The sequence below is a fragment of the Phalacrocorax carbo genome, chromosome 14 (genome assembly GCF_963921805.1).
Source record: "Phalacrocorax carbo chromosome 14, bPhaCar2.1, whole genome shotgun sequence".
NCBI lineage: Eukaryota > Metazoa > Chordata > Aves > Suliformes > Phalacrocoracidae > Phalacrocorax > Phalacrocorax carbo.
The window spans coordinates 11493794-11513161 of NC_087526.1; the positions used below are offsets into that span (position 1 = coordinate 11493794).

General features: G+C 43.5%; 1 protein-coding gene across 1 annotated transcript; it reads left to right on the top strand.

Moving 5' to 3' along the window:
• Window positions 1-3767: 3767 nt before the first annotated feature.
• YWHAB (tyrosine 3-monooxygenase/tryptophan 5-monooxygenase activation protein beta) lies at window positions 3768-17829 on the top strand. Its single transcript, XM_064465718.1, has 6 exons — window positions 3768-3903; window positions 11460-11760; window positions 12776-12899; window positions 13913-14076; window positions 15351-15446; window positions 15941-17829. Exons 2-6 carry the CDS (start codon window positions 11467-11469, stop codon window positions 15995-15997), a joined length of 735 nt encoding a protein of 244 aa, XP_064321788.1. The 5' UTR covers window positions 3768-3903; window positions 11460-11466; the 3' UTR covers window positions 15998-17829.
• The last annotated feature ends 1539 nt before the right edge of the window (window positions 17830-19368 follow it).

The following is a 19368-nucleotide window of genomic DNA, read 5'->3' on the forward strand; positions in this document are numbered from 1 at the left end:
CTTCAGTCCAAATTGCATTTAATAGGAAAGCTGTGCTAAACCACTTGCATTCCTTGGACAGAAGGAAGAACTGAAAGATGCCCAAACAAAGTATTATTTAGTCTAGCATTCAGCTGGCAGGGATGATGAGGAAAACTTGCTGGTCTTTGCTTTAAACGTTGCTTTAATTAAAGTTAATTATAATGCTAATATTAATTCTGTCCTATGCATAATATTTACCCCTGATCCCAGTTTGGTTGTAAATGTAATTCTGACTAACCTACTTCTGGTTTTAACTTCATCACAGCTGTCTGTAAAGTCACAAGCAGTTTATGTACAGAGAACATACAAGACAGACATGAAATATAGAAATTCTTCCCTTGGAGCTTTTTAAATTTCCTATTGCAGAAATATGCAGAAATGAAAAAAAAACCCCGATTGTTTTCCTTTTTTGTGTTCCATGTTGCTTCCTTACAAGCCTCCTCCTTATCTCCACCGTGTACAGTTCAAAGCAGCACCACAACCAGCACTGACAAATGATGAAATTCTTAATATACTGACCAGACTTCTGCTGGACATCCAGCCATCAGTTCCAGCAAGGCATCCATGACAGCAGTCATAAACCACTACGCTAATTCCATTTGGGATCCGTCACCCAATAAATTTTATTTAGTCATCTGTGAGATCCAGCTCTAGAACAACTGAATCGTCCAGGCTGTAGACTCTCATGCATAGAGCAGAATATAGAGAACATGAGCAACAGATGAACCAAGAAATAAAATATACTTAGTAGGTAACAATTACATTTTGTGAGTGTTTTTCCTACAGCAGGAAAATGTAACACCTTCCCTTTTCATTCAGAGACAAACTGCTGGGTAGCTGGGGAGACAGAAGTTGCAGGGACAGTGATCATGCAGTGCCATCAACTGTTTGCTTCTGGTATCCACATCATCTAAGACCTATTGCTTTCAATGAAAATAAACAAAAAAAAAAAATCTTACAAAATTTGAGCAACACATCAGGATTTTATTTCTGAATGGAATTTTATCAATTTAAATACAATATTTTGCTGTAAACCTCAGGTTCACTTTTCTTGTGCAAGAAGCCGTACACCTGAGGGCTGGTACCTTGCCGTTGAGAGCAGCAAATGTTGAGAGCAGCAAATGTTGAGAGCAGCTCAAGCACTTGTGCCATCTGCCAGGAGCAACTTCAGTGTTGCTGCTTGCACAGGGAGCAGACGCAGGCCTCCTTGTTCAGCAACAGGCCGTCTTTGACCATGAGGTTGTTCTGCTTCTTTTAACTGTTACTGATGCTAAGTAAACTTATGCTAGAGAACCATTTTGAAGACTGAAATAGTCTCTCTGTACCAAAAGACAGGAACAAACTGTCCTTGCACCCCTCAGCTCTCTGCAGAGAGGTGTCTTCTAATGGTGAAGCCTATTATGTAGCCAGGGAAGCGCTCAGGTCTCACAGTTCTTGTAACGAACTGCTCCTCTAATGAGCAGGCTCCATCTCAACCATGGGCTGTCTCATTTCTCAGAGCAGAATCCTCTGATTTCCTTCCTAGTAGTTTTACTCTACATCTGCCTGCAACTCATCATGAGCATGTCAACAAGCGTGCTCTCAGCACAGCCACCCTGCAATCCTCAGAGCAACAACACGGTTAAGGCTGACCACCTGCTAAAGCCAAATCCCATTTTTACTTCTTCAGGCTTACTTCCTTGAAATGTGTCTCTCTGGGAGAACACAGAGCAGTGTGTTTTCTACTGGAGAGCCAGGCAGGCTGGTCTCTTTGTTGAACTTGTTTATTCATGGGTCGAGCCTGTCCCTAACATAAAGGCTGTCCTTCCACAAAGTTTTGGATCTCCTGTCTCAGATCATCTGAGCTGGGTCAAGCTGATCTGCGCTTCCTCCTCTGAAAGGTGATACTTTGAAAGACTTGCTGCTGTTACATGATTCAGAGCTGAGGTTGGAGGAGAAGCGTGAAGGGAGCTGGGTGCACCTTGCTTGAATTAGGAGGCATGAGCTGTTGACAACATGGGCAGGACAGTGACAAGCTAGAGGTGAGAAGGGTGAGGGTGGCACAGCAGGTGGTTAAACGAACAGGCATTGACAGTACACTTCTGCAAACCAAGCATTATATGGGCTATAGGTGAAAGGAGTATTGGACAAAAGTAATTCTGCCATGAATCAGCACTCCCAAGGCCTCAGCAAGAACACTGGGAATGGCCCAGATGGAAACCTGGAAACCAGAGGCTATGGAGAAGATCAGAGGGAAAAACAAGTTTTGCCTAGAAAAGAAAAGAACAAGAGAGAGATGACAATAGCTGATCTAGCCAAAGCAGTTTTTGCAGCTTAAGGTAACTTGCGAGTGCCAAGTAATTTTCCTCCTGACTTTCCAAAGTAATTAACCTTTGGACCAAGACTAAGCAGGAAACTAATGAAGTTCTTCCATCACCAAAAAGGAATCTGACAGTGACTTTGACAGGACCAGGATTGTATCTGAAAGTATGAGAGAAAATTGGGCTCCAGGATACTGTAATTGAACAGACTGCCTTTCAGCCCTGATAATAATGCTTTGACAAGTGGTGCTGCTATAAACTTGAGTCTTGGGAGCGGGGGGTCACTTCTTATCCAAAAGGATTACATGCATTATAAAATGGAACTCTTTTCCTTGGATTCCTCCTTGGAGACCAAGCTAGACTTTTCCTCATGCCCCAAAAATGCTCTCTCTCTCTCTCCCCATTTCTCTAGTAAATGTCATTTATTACAGTTGCATAAAACTTATCTAGCCAATAAGGATCTTGGTTTTTTCCAGTGAAAACATGCAATTTAAATTGTAGGGAGGACAGTGTTTAAAACAGTGAAATAGTGTTTAAAGGTGACCTTGAAATCAAAGCATTTGTGAAGTTTTACGTAGATGATGGGACGCAGAATGGTGCCCACTGTCTGCGGTCTGCAGAGATGTCCCTTCTCATGAGGTTCAGCCAGAGAACAGTATGAGAAAGGGCAAGAAAACCAAAAACGCTGTCTTCTTGTTGCTCAAGAAGTCGCTGTGCTTCCCACCCAGAGCAGCTCTCCCTGCTGGATACCCACCCCGCCTCTTCACTACGGTCAGCATTGACCGGAGACACACCGGGGATCACCCTGCGCGTGCAAAACATGCTCAGACACGGCAGAGCTCACAGCTGACAGGGTGCCAGGGTGTGACAGAATAGGCAGGCGCTGCCTCCTCTGGAGCATGAGGGTCCCATGCAGCGTGGGGGCCAGCGTGGGGGCCAGCGGGCCATCGGCCACCTTGGGCTCTCTGCAGGAGTGGCACCGTCCCTCCAACCCAGCCGGGCAACCTCCACCTGGCCCTGGGCGACTGAGCTGGGCCCTGGGCAAATGAGCCAGGCCCCGAGTGACAGAGCCAGGCCCTGGGCAACGGAGCTGGGCCCTGGGTGACTGAGCTGGGCCCTGGGAGATGGAGCTGAGCTCTGGGCAACTGGGCCAGGCCGTGGGCGACTAAGCCGGGCTCTGGATGACAAAGGTGGGCCCTGGGTGATGGACCCGGGCTCTGGGAAACTGGGCCAGGCTCTGGGTGATGGAGGCAGTCCCGCCGCGGCGGGCCGGCGGGGGCTGAGGGCGAGAGCGGAGGGGGGGAATGGCGGCGGCGCGCCTGGGCGGGAGCGCGCGGGGCGGGGCGGGGGGCGCTCAGCTGCCCCCCCCGTCGCTATAGCAACTGAGAGCCGGCCGTAGCCCGCCGGCCCAATGGGGAGGCGGCGCCCCCTGGCGCCGGAAGGGGCGTGTCGCCAGCGCCGGAAGCGGGGCCCGGGAGCGCCGCAGGGTGTGCGTGCGTGCGTGCGTGCGCCGAGCGGCCGCCGCGCTCCCCTCCGTCTCGCCCGCCGGGATCTAGGCCGCGGTGCCGCCGTCCCCCGCCAGGTGAGGGTCCGGGGCCGCCCCCGCCGGCCGAGGTGGGATGGGGTCCTCCCTTCCCCTTTCCCCCGCCGCGGGGGTTGGGCAGCCGCCGCCCCGCGGGAGAGGCCTCCCCGTCCTGACCCCTCCCCGTCCGCGGAAGGGCCTGGGAAACCGCGGGACGGGAGGGTCCCCGCGCGGGAGTGGAGGGGGGGCGGCGGCGGGTCCGGCCCCCGCCCCGAGTAACGGTGTGACCCTCCCTCGGCCGCCGCCGCGGAGCCCGGGCGGGCGGTGCCGCCTCCTGCCTCGGAGCCCGGCCCGGCCCCGCCCCGAGTGAGTCACTGGCTGCCCGAGGGCGCGGCGGGCCGCGCACACCTGTACCGAGCGGAGGGGGTCAAAGCGAGCCCCTCCGCCCCGGGGGCACCATCGGCCCCGGCCTCCGCTTCCCGAGGGCTCCCCCCGCGCCCCGGCCCCGAACCGGGGTTCCCCAGAGCAGGGGCTCTGTGCGCCGCCGGAGAGCGGAGGTGCCGTGGTGCCGTTTGCGTGAGCCTTCTCACCTGGGGCTAGAGGCGATCGCGGAGACGTCATGGACGTTTTAGAAAGAAACAAATTATTTTATCATTATTTTCAAGTTTTTATTATTTATGTCCATCTGGTCATAGAGATGAGATTAGGGAGGACTCCAGAGGGAAAGAAGGTTGCTTCAAGCCAGCCCCGGTCTACAAGAAGGCTGGGCAGTAACCCAAAACTAACAACCATAGGTTTTATCTGAGGTTTGTATAATCAGTTATTAATTGGGATGATCAAACGTCAGCAGCATACAGTCACTGTGTTAGTATGTGGGAGCAGAAATGCGCCTAATGCAAAAATCACAACATAAAGGGGCTGCTTTCAGCTAAATTCCTTGTTACTAGTTAAAATAACTTTTCTGGTGGTAAGAAAACAAATTGCACATCATGCAGCACCGTAAAAGCTAAATTCCTATAGAAAAATATTAGAGTTTGAGAACGTTTATAAGGTTTTGTAACTTAAGTGGCTGTAGGAATATTTGTGTCTTTACACATACACTGCTGCAGGGCACATCAGGCAGAAACTTTAATACTTCTTTATTAAAAGAAAAGCTTGCTTTTCTTTTAAAACAATAATGAGACGTGCACTGGTCTAGAAAAGAAAACAAGTAAGAATGCTAGTGCCTTTTTCACCCTTCCTATTAAAGGAGGCAAAAATATAGCCTGTATAATATTTTGTTTATTAAATTGGTACTGATAAAGTGATAGACTCGTTGCACAGATGGGCCTAGTGCGGTTTTCTCAGCCTCATTATGTCAGTACCGCATGTTCTGATCTCTGCTATTTTGATGTTGAGTCTTTTTTTTTTTTTTTTTTTCCTAAGCAGGCCTTTGCCAGTATGCAGCTTTTTGTGCTGCATGTGGATAAACTCAAATGAGGAGGAGTTAAGTAACTAATGATTTGAATAATGAGGTAAAAAGCTAGTACTCTAATGCGTCTGGTATCCTAATACATCCCAGTGAGGCTAGGCGTTATAGTAGTGTGTCTTCTATATGGCCGCACTTTTTGCCCCACCCTGTAATACAAATACTCACCGTTTATTATTAACAAAAGCAATTTACCTGTGATATGAATACATTAGTTTGGCATGAACTTTATGCCTGGGGGAAGATTTTTTGGGATAACTCACTATTTCCACCTGGACTCTAGCCAAAAACAATTCTCCTAGTTGGAACAAAAAGGTGTTACCATGTAGGTATATTGTACTTTGGAACTGCGTGTGTGTCTCCACCTGCAGCTGTCATGTGCGAAGTGCCACAGGTATGTAGCAGTTCAGTGCTTCTCAGCCTGCAGTCCCTCGTTTAAATGACATTAAGAACAAGCTATTGTCTCTAAATTTAAAGTTGTCCACACAATATCAGTATCCCTACCTGCTGTTGCTGCTTCTCCTAGAAATTCCATAGTTGTGTGTGGAGAATGAAAACAATTGAATGTCATTTTATTAAAAAATTATATTGGTCAGTTTTAGGAAGCAGTAAGTAATGATTGCAGAGTATGGCCTGAGCGGGTTTAGGCATGACTTTATAGAATGTTCATTTTATCTGAACATTTGCATAAAAATTTGAGCTGAAGGCCAAGGCATACAGTTAATCAGTAGATGTGGAGGAGGCTAAAGTTATGTGCTGCACAAGGTCAGCAAGAATCTCACAACTCTGAAGTAGTTTTCCTTTTCCCCTCATTATGTTTGCGATATGTTTTAGTGAATTTGTTGTTATACCCAAGCTCTTGACAGTTGTGGAAGGTCACTGTTCAGGTCTTACCAGACATTCATTTTCTAATCAGTTATTTATCAATATGCAGTAGCCTTTGAGGGAACCAACGTAGAGAAACACAACTGATGAAGTCAAATGGCTAATGCTACAATAAAGCAAGGAGGGTTACTTGCACTCCATTTAAAGAGAGTTGATTCCTTTCCTGTAAAGAATATCTATCGGGAGCAATGTATACTCGACAGTGAATGCCATCAACATCATGCAGATACTTGTGTCAGCATGTGTGTACCTGAATTATGGAGAAGGATTTTCCATTTATTTTAGAAATAGTATCTCCAAAGCTCTTAGTTATAGAACTGTAATTTGAAATACCACTTACCTTGTGTGAATGTTTGATTTTGGAATGAATTGCCCATCCTGAAGACAAATAAGGTATGTTCACATATTGATGGAAGATTGAACTGCAAAATCCGCACCAGTCTGCTGCTTTTCCTGTTATAATTTGAATGGACTTAAGTTTGTGACTGAGAAGTATGATTGCGTCCCATTTCACCAAATATAGGTTTACATTTATTTCTCACAGTGACACATGCAGATCTGTTAGCCTGCATCTCTGCTGGGATATCTAGGGACCGGTATGTCCAGCCTGTAATGGTGCTGCTTTCTCACCAATCTTTTTACAAAGTGGAAGTGTTTGTCTGACAGATTATAATGCTTGCTGTAGAGACAAAAACAGTACACAAAAATCAATAACTTAATTAGCATCAGAGGAACAGGTCATCAAGAGCAGCAGACTTCAGGCCAACATCGGCTTATTAGTATTGTCTTGTCAGTTCAATATCTTATATAAGCAGATTTTTTTCAGTGTCAGTTTTCATTTGATGTCTGCAGACTTCAAACACAGCTACTTCTATCTATTTTGGCTTTGTCCTAAACAGCTCATCGAGATTGGAAACAATAAAGGCTACAAAACAGATGTAGTAACTGCTGAGCAGTAAGATGTAGCTCCCAAGCTCGTGCAGTTCTCTGAAGAACATTGTCTGTATGTTTTACTCCTCAGCTGTTGCTGAGGTGTGAGCCTCCAGTCCTGTGTGTCCATGCGCTCTTGAAAAATGCGTGGGTGTGCTGACTTCAGGTGCTGTTCCCAGGATGGTCACACCATCCCCTTCTTACTGCATCTTCCACTAAAAGTAGTAAGGCAGTTACAGACTAACGCATTTTTACGGGTTCTGACCTTTGATTCTCTACCTTTGATGCTTTGTAATATGGTTGTGTCTTGTCTACACAGGCGTAAAGCTTTTCTGGGGGCGGGAAGTAAGTACTCGTAACTTTTAGTACCTGTATACATGCTATTCTCTGTTTGTAAGAGAGATTGAAAGACCTTCAGCTGTATGCGAGGTAGAAAAAAAAATTAATAAAAAATATATTTTGAGTGTGGGATTTAGGGTGATTCAAATTTCTGGCAGTTTGAAGAACTTGAAATGTATTAACGCATCTCATATGAGAATCTTCTGCTTAGAACGGGCAACTTTCTGGACTCCTCCATGGCTGTGATCTGCACGTCCGCGCTCCTTTTTCCATCTTCCCTCTCTCCCCCTTGCCAACATGGCATGGCTTTGTTAGTACAAGAATAGATCATTCCTGTTGGCCTCCTGTTCGTCACCTTTGTGTGTTTTGCTCCTAGCTGCAGGTAACCTTTGTTGATGGCTTCTGTTTGTGGCCTAGGAGTATTTTTAGCTGTAGGCTTTGCTTGTTTCAGACTGTGGCACACTGATCCATTGTTAGAATGTGGCTTTCATCTCCTCTCTGGGAGGGACCAGTTATGACTGATAGTTACTTCTTTGCCTTTTCAAACATCACTCCTTTCCTTGTATCTCTTTTCCTTCTGGCAAACACTTCCCTCTTTTGGAGCTCAAGCCAGCATAGCTCTGCAAAGCTCTCTCCAAGCTTCTAACAAGGTAAGCAATGGAGAATCAAATAAGGATTTTTAAGTGTTCCTTTATGCAGCACCCCGTGAATGAAATGATGGTAGGCTTCCTGTCAGTTGCAGATATTTTGGTGTGGGCAATGATTTTCATACTGCATCAAAGTTCTGTTAGATCCATGTTATTGAATAATACTTTGTCTTACATAGGAAGCCTACTAACAGTACAGATATTAAGATGAATTAACTAAACAACTCAAGCCCCTGTATACTGAATTTTTATGTCAAAATGAAGCCAGTGAAATTCTGAAGAGCTCCTTCAGTAATCAGTTTGAGTTACATTAAGATGTGCATAAATTAGTTGCATTACTGAGAAAAGTTGTTTGATGAGAAACAACATTTTAATGCTGTGTGCTGGTGTTTTGTCTATATAATTGATACATTGAACTGCTTTCTGAATCTCTTTTATCCACTAGGTCTTTATGCCCTTGCAGTTCCGTCTGTGATTTCCTTCATGTGACCTTATATGAACCCATTGACTACTGTGAACTGACTTGCATCTAAAGATAAATATGTCAGCAAGCCTCATAAAACAAACTCTGGCCATCTCTAAACTAAACCCTGTATTATTTGTAAACGGAGTTCTGCACTGATGACTTGTCTATGAATTAGATCGCTATTGGCAAAGTGCAGATCAAAGATAAAACTGACCTTTCAATGGCAAAATGTAAACTCTGTTGGAGCTACTTGCCTCTGGGCTTCAACAAGTTGTCTTTTTCTACATAGTAATCACATTCCGTAAGAGGAGAAGATAAGACGGTTGCAATAGAAATGCTTCTAGAAGGTGTGCAGACTGTGAGGAAGCTAGAACTGCTCTGAAACTGTTTTGTTTAAATGTACTATTATTTAAAGTTGGCTCTTGTGGCATAAAAAGCATTCTTCAGGTGTACTTTGTACATGTCCAGATTTTAGTGGGTGGGTAGAGAAATGCCACTCACAAATTACTTCCTGCGTTAAGCACACAGTCTAAATTTAGTCCTGAGTTAAGGGAATGGTTCACGAGGTTTGATGGACTCAACAGTGAAAAGTTGGGTGGGTTTTCTCAATGGTGAACGGTCTGATGATTTCCTTAAGCTTGCTATGCATTTTTACTATGATATGCTTCAGAGTAGGGAGAAAAAAATGCACATCACGAATTCCACCTGTCCCTTTCCATCCTGAGGAGCTATCCTTTTGATAAGTCTGCAAAAGCCAACGATAATATAGAATATCCCCATGGTAAATGCCTCTTGGGGAAGACAGAGCCAAATTAATGATGCCTTACAAGAACTTGTCATGCTGCTACCCACAGCCAGTCTGTCTTTTTGCAGGCTTCAATCTGAAGTCTGTGTGTCACCTTTTAGTAGGTGCCAGAATCCACTAGTTCAAACGCAGTATTTGAAATGGAACCAAACTGCAGCCCAACTTTACTTACAAGTCTGCAAGAGGTCTCATTCCAGGAGACTGGTTTTAGCATTACATATCCTTACTGAGTGCCTTACGTGGATGGATGTGTTAGGTTAGATATGCAAAGGATCAAAAGCAACCAGGAGCGAATGTGACTTGCAAATGTATAGCAGGTAGGACATTTAGTTGCTGGGTTTACTTCAAGAGCTTTCATCTGAAATAACAATGGTTGACCTGATATCTTGGGTGATTTTTTTTTTCCCTGAAGTGGAGTACCTTCAGCTGGAGGGATTGAATATGCTCATCTCAAAATAGTTTTGTAGTTAGGACTCCGTCCTTGGCAGTAAGAAACTCTGAAACTGCTCATACACATGGTGGGAATTTGGGCCTGCATCTCAGTGTCCTGGTTGAGGTTTTAGTATAGGGGCCTGGTTTTCCTGCGTTACAGTGTGGCAGGTGATAATTGGATTGAAATACAAACTGAGCAGTGTGTGCAAGATGTTCTCCATCAGGAGCCTGTCAGGCTGTGATCTTCAAAGGAGGGAGCCAGGGAAAAGGCTAAAGCAATCGCTTTCACCCTGTTGGTTCTTCCTAATAGGTCTATGGACACTTGTCTAGCAAACAGAAGCCTATGAAAGACAGTTGTAAACTTACTGTTCTCGTTTGCTTTTTTTATTGTTCTTTTAGATGTTGCTTTTAGGCTGTTAGGTCTCAGCCTGAAAACTTCTCATCTGGACACTATGAGTCCTGATTGGGATTTAGGGAGTAGGAGAGGAACATTGTTGCTCAGTACTGACAAGAATAGTGGTTCTGGGTCTGTCTGAAAGTGAACCTATGCACCTGCAGAAACTTTACAGGTGAATTTGCGGCATCTGGGAGTTTGTGAGGTATTGAGGTCCACTTACTTTGATAAAGGCAAAGACACTTGTTTAAATTCTCCTGTGAACCTGGCTGTAGGTGGTTGAGTATAAGGTTGGAAGCTCAATGGCTGAGTTAACTATGTGTTAGCATTGTCTTCGAAGTAAAAAACACTCTAGCTGCCTCACTGATAACATTCCTCACTAACTTAATTTTTCATTGCTTAAGCTCTTCAGGGGCCTTGTGGTCATGTGATGTGTTTTTCTTGGCTTCAGTTGCTAAACTGCATTATCAGAAATTATAAACAAGTTGTTTCCATACAAGCAACTAGCTTTGCAGTAGTGACCGTCATGTGGGCCACATCCCATTCGGGTTTTGTGAATGTCAGTGTTATTTGAAAGGTCTTGAAAACCTGGGATTGCAGCCACCCTAGCTGTGTAGAAATGTTCATTATATATACATTGATGCGTGTATTAAAAAAATCCCAATTTTCTGGCAGAACAGTATACATCTACTTTCCATAGTTGCCAACAACTACAGCTTTACTGGGTGTGGTTTATTTAAACCCACAGAAACATCTCCTGTAGTGTACAAAAAAATCTTCAGTGTCAGGAGGAGCTGTACGGTGCTTCAATGCCCCTAGGGAGTTATGTCATCTAATAGTGGGGGGGGGGAAACAAACAACACCCCAAAAAACAAAGCTGGAGGTTTCTGGGTTAGAATATGCAGCGTCTCCCAGGCCAAGCTGTGGTCAGTGTAGAAGAGGGAAGATATTTACATAGGGAACATACTGAGGTGCTGTGCTTAATGTCAATATGAATTTTGCTGCATTTTGAAGACTAATGCTTACATATCATCAGGATTGTGGTTAGTCATTTACACATAGAAATTATACCTATTTATCAAAAGATCACATAAATTTTTAAAAAGAAACCCTTCATATTATTTTATTAGAGTTGACAGATTTCCCACTTGTTAGTGACTGCGAGTTCTGCTTCACCCTTCAGCATTAACTTCCACAGTGCAGACAATCAAGAGATGTTTTTCTCTATTTTTACTTCCCACTAATTACAGGAGAGCCATGGATAAAAGTGAGTTGGTACAGAAAGCCAAACTGGCTGAACAGGCTGAGCGTTACGATGACATGGCTGCTGCTATGAAGGCTGTCACTGAGCAAGGACATGAACTGTCCAATGAAGAAAGGAATCTACTCTCAGTTGCCTACAAGAATGTGGTTGGTGCCCGTCGCTCGTCCTGGCGTGTGATTTCCAGCATTGAACAGAAAACAGAGAGGAATGAGAAGAAACAGCAGATGGGAAGAGAATATCGTGAGAAAATTGAGGCTGAATTGCAGGATATCTGCAATGATGTTCTGGTAATAATCCAACAGCAAAAATAACAGTAGTTGGTAGTTACTGCAGCATTCTTCAGAGAGGCTTAAGGAATCTTAGTAGGGCTGTAGGCACGGCAGCACCTTAGCAAGGAAATAATTCTGCATAGACACATACTTAAGGCTGGTTCTAGCCCCGAAGTCATCTAGTTTGTTTCTTAGGTGATTTGTTGGATTCTTACTTGTTATAAAATAGTGCATTTTTTTTTATTAGAAGCAAACAAGGCAATGTTGAAGACCCCTAGCTAGCAGCTATGAAAAGAAATTTAGATCTGGGGCACTGGCATGAGTCCTGCTAAAAAGCTTGCCATTTAAATTATTTTGTTAATGAATGTTGATGTCCCAAGGCTTATTTAGTACTTTTTTTTGGATGGAGAAGGTGTATACTTCTTCCCCCAAATAGCTTTGCTATTCCTTTCACTTAGACAAGAGGGATTCTTTTTATTGCTGTTCAGTTTGCTACAGATCTGTCAGGAGCAGATACTGTCAGTACTGTCAATCTTTGCATCTCTCTTTGAATGCGCATTTGCTGACCATGCCTCTATTCAGCTTTTCAGCTGGAGCTGCAGATAGAATCAGCTTGTTGTGGGTAGCTTCACTGCTCTGTGTAGACTTGGAGTTTGTGGCAGCAAAAGTGACCAGACTTGTGCTAATGTCAAGCTGCTGCTCTGTGACAGCTTGGTTGTAGGACATCAGTTTGCATCAGTGTATTTCAAGGAAAATATTTGCAGTCTTAAGCCCTGCTAGCCATTAGGTTCTGCAGGACTGAATTGTGGGCAGCCTCAACACAGCAAGTTTTCTGCTTTCCAGGGATTAGGATAGAAGTAGTTTCTCTCTTCTTCTGAGTTAAGACAACAGTAGGCAAAGTGATTAACGCATGATTATACATAAGTCATTGTTAATGTTTTAACAGTTCATGCTTGCCATTGTAACAAAGGCTCTGTTTCAGATATTATTTTTATAAATTGGGGGAAAAAAAAAGTCATGTTTCCTTTCTCAGGAACTCCTGGATAAATACCTTATTGTCAATGCCACACAGCCAGAAAGCAAGGTCTTCTATTTGAAAATGAAAGGTGATTACTACAGATACCTCTCAGAGGTGGCATCTGGGGACAATAAGCAAAGTAAGTAGAGATGAAATCTCTCCTTCTGCTGGGGGCGGAGCAGAATAAAATAAAAAAAGTACTTGTGTTCTTCTTCCTGAACATGAAGTATTGAATTTTTTTCCTACTGGTCTGTAGTATTGAAGACTGAAATTAATAGAAGCTATTGACAGACATTCATCAAACCAGTCAAATTTTGCTTGCAGCCCTCAACCTCAGTGACTGATCTTCAAGTGCATTTGGCAGTGTGAAATCCTTTTCCTGGAGAATGTGGGGTTTTTTTCTCATGGAAAATGCTTTGTTCCTGTCATTTTTTCTTTAAACTATGAATTTAGCTCACAAGTCTTCGCTCTTTGCAAGCATTCTGCATGCAAATATGGGATATTGGGTTAATTGTGTCCTAAGCCAATTAATTCTGAAATGGTAAAGCAATGCTGAACTGTGCCTGAATTCCTGGTGAGTGTCTGATGTACCCCATGTCTTGCAAGCTTAGTTCAATGCTGTTCTGGAGCTTAATGTTGCCCAGTAGCCAGGAAAGGACTGCTGTCTTTCCTCTGAAACCCCAAACCGAAATATAAAGCTCATTACCTACCTGCTAAATGTTTCCTTCAGTTCAAACAGGTAGTTTAGATACCTCTTCTTTACCATATGGTTTTGTCTGGATTTATTATTCAGAACTACTACTTCATTTAGGCCTTAACTGAGTGTTCAATCACAGTACATTTTGACTTAGGTAGAGCTCGTGTGCATTCAGATTGGTTGGAATTTATTTTGAATAAATTTCATTTAAAGTCTCTGTTAAAATGTTGAACTTGATTTCTGTATCTCAAAGCTTTATCTGAGCAAATATTTCTGCCTTAGTAGATGAGTCAGTGGTAGGCTTTTACATCTAAAAACATTGAAAGAAGCATCTCTGCATATGTAATTGTATGAATTTTTGGTGGCACAGTAGTCTAGACCAAGAACATAATAGCTTCCCCTGTGAAGTACGGCAATGTACTGTGCACTAATATGATCATAATTACTTCTTGCAGCAACGGTAGCAAACTCTCAGCAAGCTTACCAGGAGGCATTTGAAATTAGCAAGAAAGAGATGCAGCCAACACACCCCATTCGACTCGGTTTGGCTTTAAATTTCTCTGTCTTCTACTATGAGATACTAAATTCTCCTGAAAAAGCCTGTAATCTCGCAAAGACGGTAAGCAGACTTCTCATATTACCAAATTTTGTGGAGGCTAAGGAGATAATTACATGGTTGCAGCAGCACTTTGTAGATGGCTATGCTTTTTCATAGCAAATTCCTTAAAAATGCTGTCATCTTTAAACTTTTGTCATCATTTTCAGGTAAGTTAGCTAGACCGGCTTAGCTTTAAGAAAAGCTAATTTACTAGTGCAGCTGATCCGGCGAGAGGGGAGACGAAATGCCTTTTCTTATGTCTATGTAATTCTCTGAGAATGCGCTCATATCAAACTTGAAAACACTTGGATTAATTTAAGTAAATATTTCACTTTAGAAGTGTTAAATCTGAACACTCAGCAAATACATGAAGTGTTGTCTTTGTGACTACGGTCATAATCCTAAATGTCCTTGTGTATCTGTGTGAGCATGCACTTCTCTCTTCAGACACCAAAAAGAGCTGTGTGCCAAACAAATAGCTAGTCGTTTTTGTCTTAGCCTTCTCCTTAAAATATGGTTAGAGCCTTCTAAATGGAGCTCTTTGCATCTGTGAAAGTTATCTGGTAGTTACTTGAATATGGCAGTAGGTGAATCTTTACATTCTTAATATGCGCTTTAGTAATACTTTGTAACAAGTAATGTTTTGTTGTGCAAAGCTGCTGTTCCTGCTATTTTAGTTAACATGCTTACATCTGTTTGAAACCTGGATGAAGAAATAGCACTTATTCATGGCTCTCTGCTCTTAGACTTGCAGCTTGGGCTTTCATGTGTGACAGATCGATAGGAAGAACGGCTCATTTCCTATGCTGTTCTGAAAAGGAATCCAAAACCTTTCACCCCACTGTCAAAAAACCCATCTTCCATTTTCTTTCCTACTTACTCACGTGCAATACATCTATCAATTTAATGGTACCTTTGTCTTTTGCTGCCAGTTTAGACCAGTGAGGCCTTCATTTTTAATGAAGGTTTTGCTTTTAAGTGTTCCTCTTAAACCAGACTTCAAGCTGTGTGACTCATTCTTCAGTATGACAGAGGGTGTGCTTGCCTTTCCAGTACTTAGTATCGGCATGGTAGTAAAGCTGTTCGGGCTTTAATCTGGACCCCTCTGAAGACTGCTGTTTTCCCACTAGTTGTCTAGTACTCTGGTGCTCACTTTGTTTTACGTTTCTTCTCTTGGTGGAAAAGAAAAATATTGGAAGCTTTTCTCACACAATTTGAAAGGTAACGTAGCAAATTAATAAGTAGAAGTGATTTCAGAGCATGGAGTGTGAAAGTGCTGTCTTGTGTATTTTTAGGCATTTGATGAAGCGATAGCAGAGCTGGACACGCTGAATGAAGAGTCTTACAAAGACAGCACTCTCATCATGCAGCTGCTTAGGGACAACCTCACTGTAAGTATCACGGGGCACACTGCTGCACCGTGCGCTCTTACTTCTTCAGGCCACTGGACTCCACTAAGTGGGACTTGGCATCTGAAGACTTATGTAGTTCTGTGCCACTAAAAGCCTCTTCTGAGGCATTCACTGCATGTCTTAACTGCACTGCTTTTTGTAACCAGACCAGTTAGACTTGCTTGTTTAAATGAGAAATCCCTTGTTAACACTGTAATAAACTCACCTTTTTCTAACAGAAAGTCCGGTTTGTCTGTTCTCGACAGCCAGCTTGTCTCTGTCTTGAGCTTCCAAACTTCTGCTGGCTTTCTACTTGTAATCCTCTACCCATTTTCTAGTTCGTTATTCTTTAGCTTTACTGTTAAGTTCAATTCTGTATTGCTCTTAGCTGAGAAAATTGCGCAGCTACCGCTAATTATGCTGTCGCCCCTTTCCTGACAACTGTAATTAACTGCGTGCTTTCAGCGTAAACATGTGCTTGTATTTTCTTACAGCTATGGACGTCGGAAAACCAGGGAGATGAAGGGGATGCTGGGGAGGGAGAGAACTAATGGCTGTCACGCTTCACTATATGTTCAATGTCACCCTGTATCCTACACATATATCCCTTTGTGCGACAAGCAAAAAGAATAGTACATCGACTTTCACAACCTCAACGTAGCAAAAACTGTCTGTGGGGTAAAAACGGTTGGTTGGTGTTCTGTGTACTTAAAGCGGAGGTCGGTTGTTATAATGGCATTCCGAACTTTCCTATAACAAACATTTACAGTTAAGATTACCGTGTTTATATTTTTAACTGAACACTGTGATTATGGGTTTTTGCAATTGACTTTACAAAACTGTTATTGGTAGAAAAGTAGACATCAATTATGTAACTCTGGCGAGCTTAATTTGGCACCAAAATAGTCGAAGTACAATTCTGTTGTAAAGTTGTACAGAAAGTTATAGAGATTCTATTGTGACACTGGGGCATGGAAGGAAAACAGTCCGATGTATGGCATTCCAGTTAGTAGCACTGCTATGAATTAGTTTAACGGGCACACTCTGTAGACGTTTGTAACCAAGTCTGAGGCACCGCTTTCAGTCAAAAGCTCACTTTGTCAGTCCTATCTTTCTGGGGATGGGTTTGTTTTGGGGAGGAGGGTAATGGGGGAGTTAGCAGCTTGATTTCCAAATTCTTTACACTGGCAGATAACTGGGATTTGACTTCTAAAAGTGCTTTCATGCTCATACAACATGCATGACGAAGCCCCTTCCCACAGCAATAACTTACCTAATTATACCTTAGATATTCTTCAGTAGTGAGGATTCTTGGTTCACTACCATGGATTTGCAATAGGAGAAGATTCAATTTTTTGAATGGCCTTATTAGTTTGGATGATACCATGATGTGATCTGCCGCTTTTGCATTACTTTACTCTTAGGTGAATCAAAATCTCCATGGTATTCCCGTTTTGAATTTATCCTGAAAACTTATTAAGTAATCCAATGAGCCATCTTTAAGTTCAATTCACAGAAATTTTTCTCCCGTTGGACTTTGCTCATCCTTGACCCTCTCACCTGTTTGAACTCCATTAAAGCAGTTTTGGACTCCCACATACGCGTCATCCTTTCTTTGATTATGGGCGATGTCAGGGTGGTGGGCAAGACCTGAGTCTGCTCCGAGGACAGGTTTCTTTCTTGGACGTTTGAGCTGCCAGTGCCATTGCAGTCTTCAGCTCTTGCCTGCCATTTTTTTTGGTAGTACCAGGATCTGGCTCAAGTATTCAGGATTTCCCATTTCATGTACTGGAATGCAGACCTACACATTTGTAGCGCTTGTACCTTGTAATATTTGAGCTCCAGATGTCCTCACCTAGTTATGTTTCAAACATGTCCCATTAAATAAAACCTAGTAAGAGTTACGTGAATAATGCAGTGGAAAAGATTAGGAATAGTCACCTATCAGTCTCGCGGTATCATCCCCCTACCTTCACATTCCACTTAGGTATAGGATCCATCTGTTCGTCTGTCCATCTGTCTGCTGAAGAGAATTTCATGCACTGATTTTAAAACTCCCCTCTTCTAGCTGAACAAATTGTGCAGTTAATACTTGGCGCTTGATAAATGCAGTAGTGAATGTGGAACCGAGCCTGTCTGTATATCTGGTAGCTCTTTTCGCTTTGTTTTTACTGACCAGTATTCTGCCTAAAGTTTGCTTCTGTGACGGTTATATTGCCTAGCACACACGTGGTTGTGAGAATAGTATAGCAAAAAGAAATACCTGGTTATTGATGTACTAGATTCGTGTATGTCTTTTAAACAGTTCTAGTTTCACCTTACACAAAATAATCAGGAAAGTGTAAAAGAATTCAAAAGTCAATAATAAAAAATTTTATCAGTTGTTTGTGTCTGTTATCTTTGCTGTACGAGTGGCAAAAAACTCATGGTAGTAAAATCACCACTTTTATTAAATGCGCAGATCTTGGATTGTGTGAGTTGATTCATGGTTTCCAAATGGTGTGAATAATTAATTACTCATCCCTTCGCAGAGAGCCTTCCCCCCACACACCCTCCTGGGTTCCTAGTAGAGAACGCTGATTCTCTTCATTTTTGTTGAGGTCATACAATATGTCATCATTGCAGGAGTTAAAATAAATGCAACTAGAAACAGGTACTTAACCTGCTGTGAGTCATTGCATATTCTGTGGTTGAGAAAAGTCTGTTGCTTACATTTAAAGCTTTTTCCTTAAAGAATCCTTTACATATGAAATTTCCTTCCTGGAAATAAAGTGCTTGAAGAGATGGACAGTAAGAGCCAGGCTAGTCAATACCAATTGGCCTGAAAGCGCCAAGGAGGTTGGCTGGGGCCGAAGCACATGCCCCTCCTGCTCTCAGAGCCCCTCTTGCTCCTGCAGTGAGACCATACGGAGCTGTGCTCTGTGGGTGATGTCACTGGCCGCCTTTTGATGGACCGCTACAAAGGCGTGAGGCCAAAATCTAGCTGCTGATCAAGCACTAACCTGCCCTGTGCCATGGCTTTAAATGGTGGCCCCTCTGTTTACATCTCTAATTATGCTACTTTGTCATCTTCAGCCTTCACAGACACACTTGGTCTTAAATTATTTTATAGTGTATGCTATCTCCAAGTCTGACTCATGCTGAGGACATTGTCAGCTCCAAGAAAAAATCCCAGGTGCTGCTGTTTGCAGAGCCCTTGCCCTGCCTCAGTTCTTTCAGATGACATCTCTCATCCTTGCTTTCTCTTTTGGGAGAAATAACGATCCTAGGAACTGGTCTGCAGCAGTGATGAGTTGAGGGAATATGTTCATTTTTGAAGTAATTCTATCATTTTGGGAAACTGCACTCCGGCTGGCCCAGCCACAGTAAGACTATGGATGTACTCTGTGTTTAACTGACCTAATTGGTGCTGCTGCGGGTTCTCGTTCCCAGCCCTGAGGCTCGTCTGACCTCTGAGTGAGGCAGTTCAGTGTGGGAAACCACCAGAAGGCTTTTGGGAAGGTAAGGTTTCTCCTATCTGTGCTGCAGCTGACCCTTCCCAGAGTATGGGATGGGGCGGAGCTGAGCAACCACACTTGGATTAGTTTTGCTTTAACGTGGGACCGCGGTTCCGTGTGGTGTGTCCTGCCTGGAGCAGCGCAGTGTGTCTCCTGAGCAGAGTTCAAAGACTATGGGAGCAGAGGAATTGCCTTTTTTCATGAAATCTAGCAGACCTGTTCAGCTGAAAGTCAACGTGAGACATTTGTCCCGCTGCACTAACTTTGTTGCTTAAAAGCGTGGAAGCAGAGGGAGCGTGGCCATGAGGCAGGGCTCTGGCTGAAGCACGGAGATGCTGGTGACTCACGGCCAGCCGGGGGGGGGAGCTGCCCTGCCCACGGCCCTAGGCTCCCACGCTTTTTCACCCAGCGTTTCAGCTGCACAG

Excerpts from the sequence above, each read along its gene's own strand:
- YWHAB (XM_064465718.1), top strand. The coding sequence starts at position 11,467 with ATGGATAAAAGTGAGTTGGTACAGAAAGCCAAACTGGCTGAACAGGCT. Across the intron at positions 14,077-15,350 it reads CCTGTAATCTCGCAAAGACG|GCATTTGATGAAGCGATAGC; the intron begins GTAAGCAGACTT and ends GTGTATTTTTAG. Across the intron at positions 15,447-15,940 it reads TGCTTAGGGACAACCTCACT|CTATGGACGTCGGAAAACCA; the intron begins GTAAGTATCACG and ends ATTTTCTTACAG.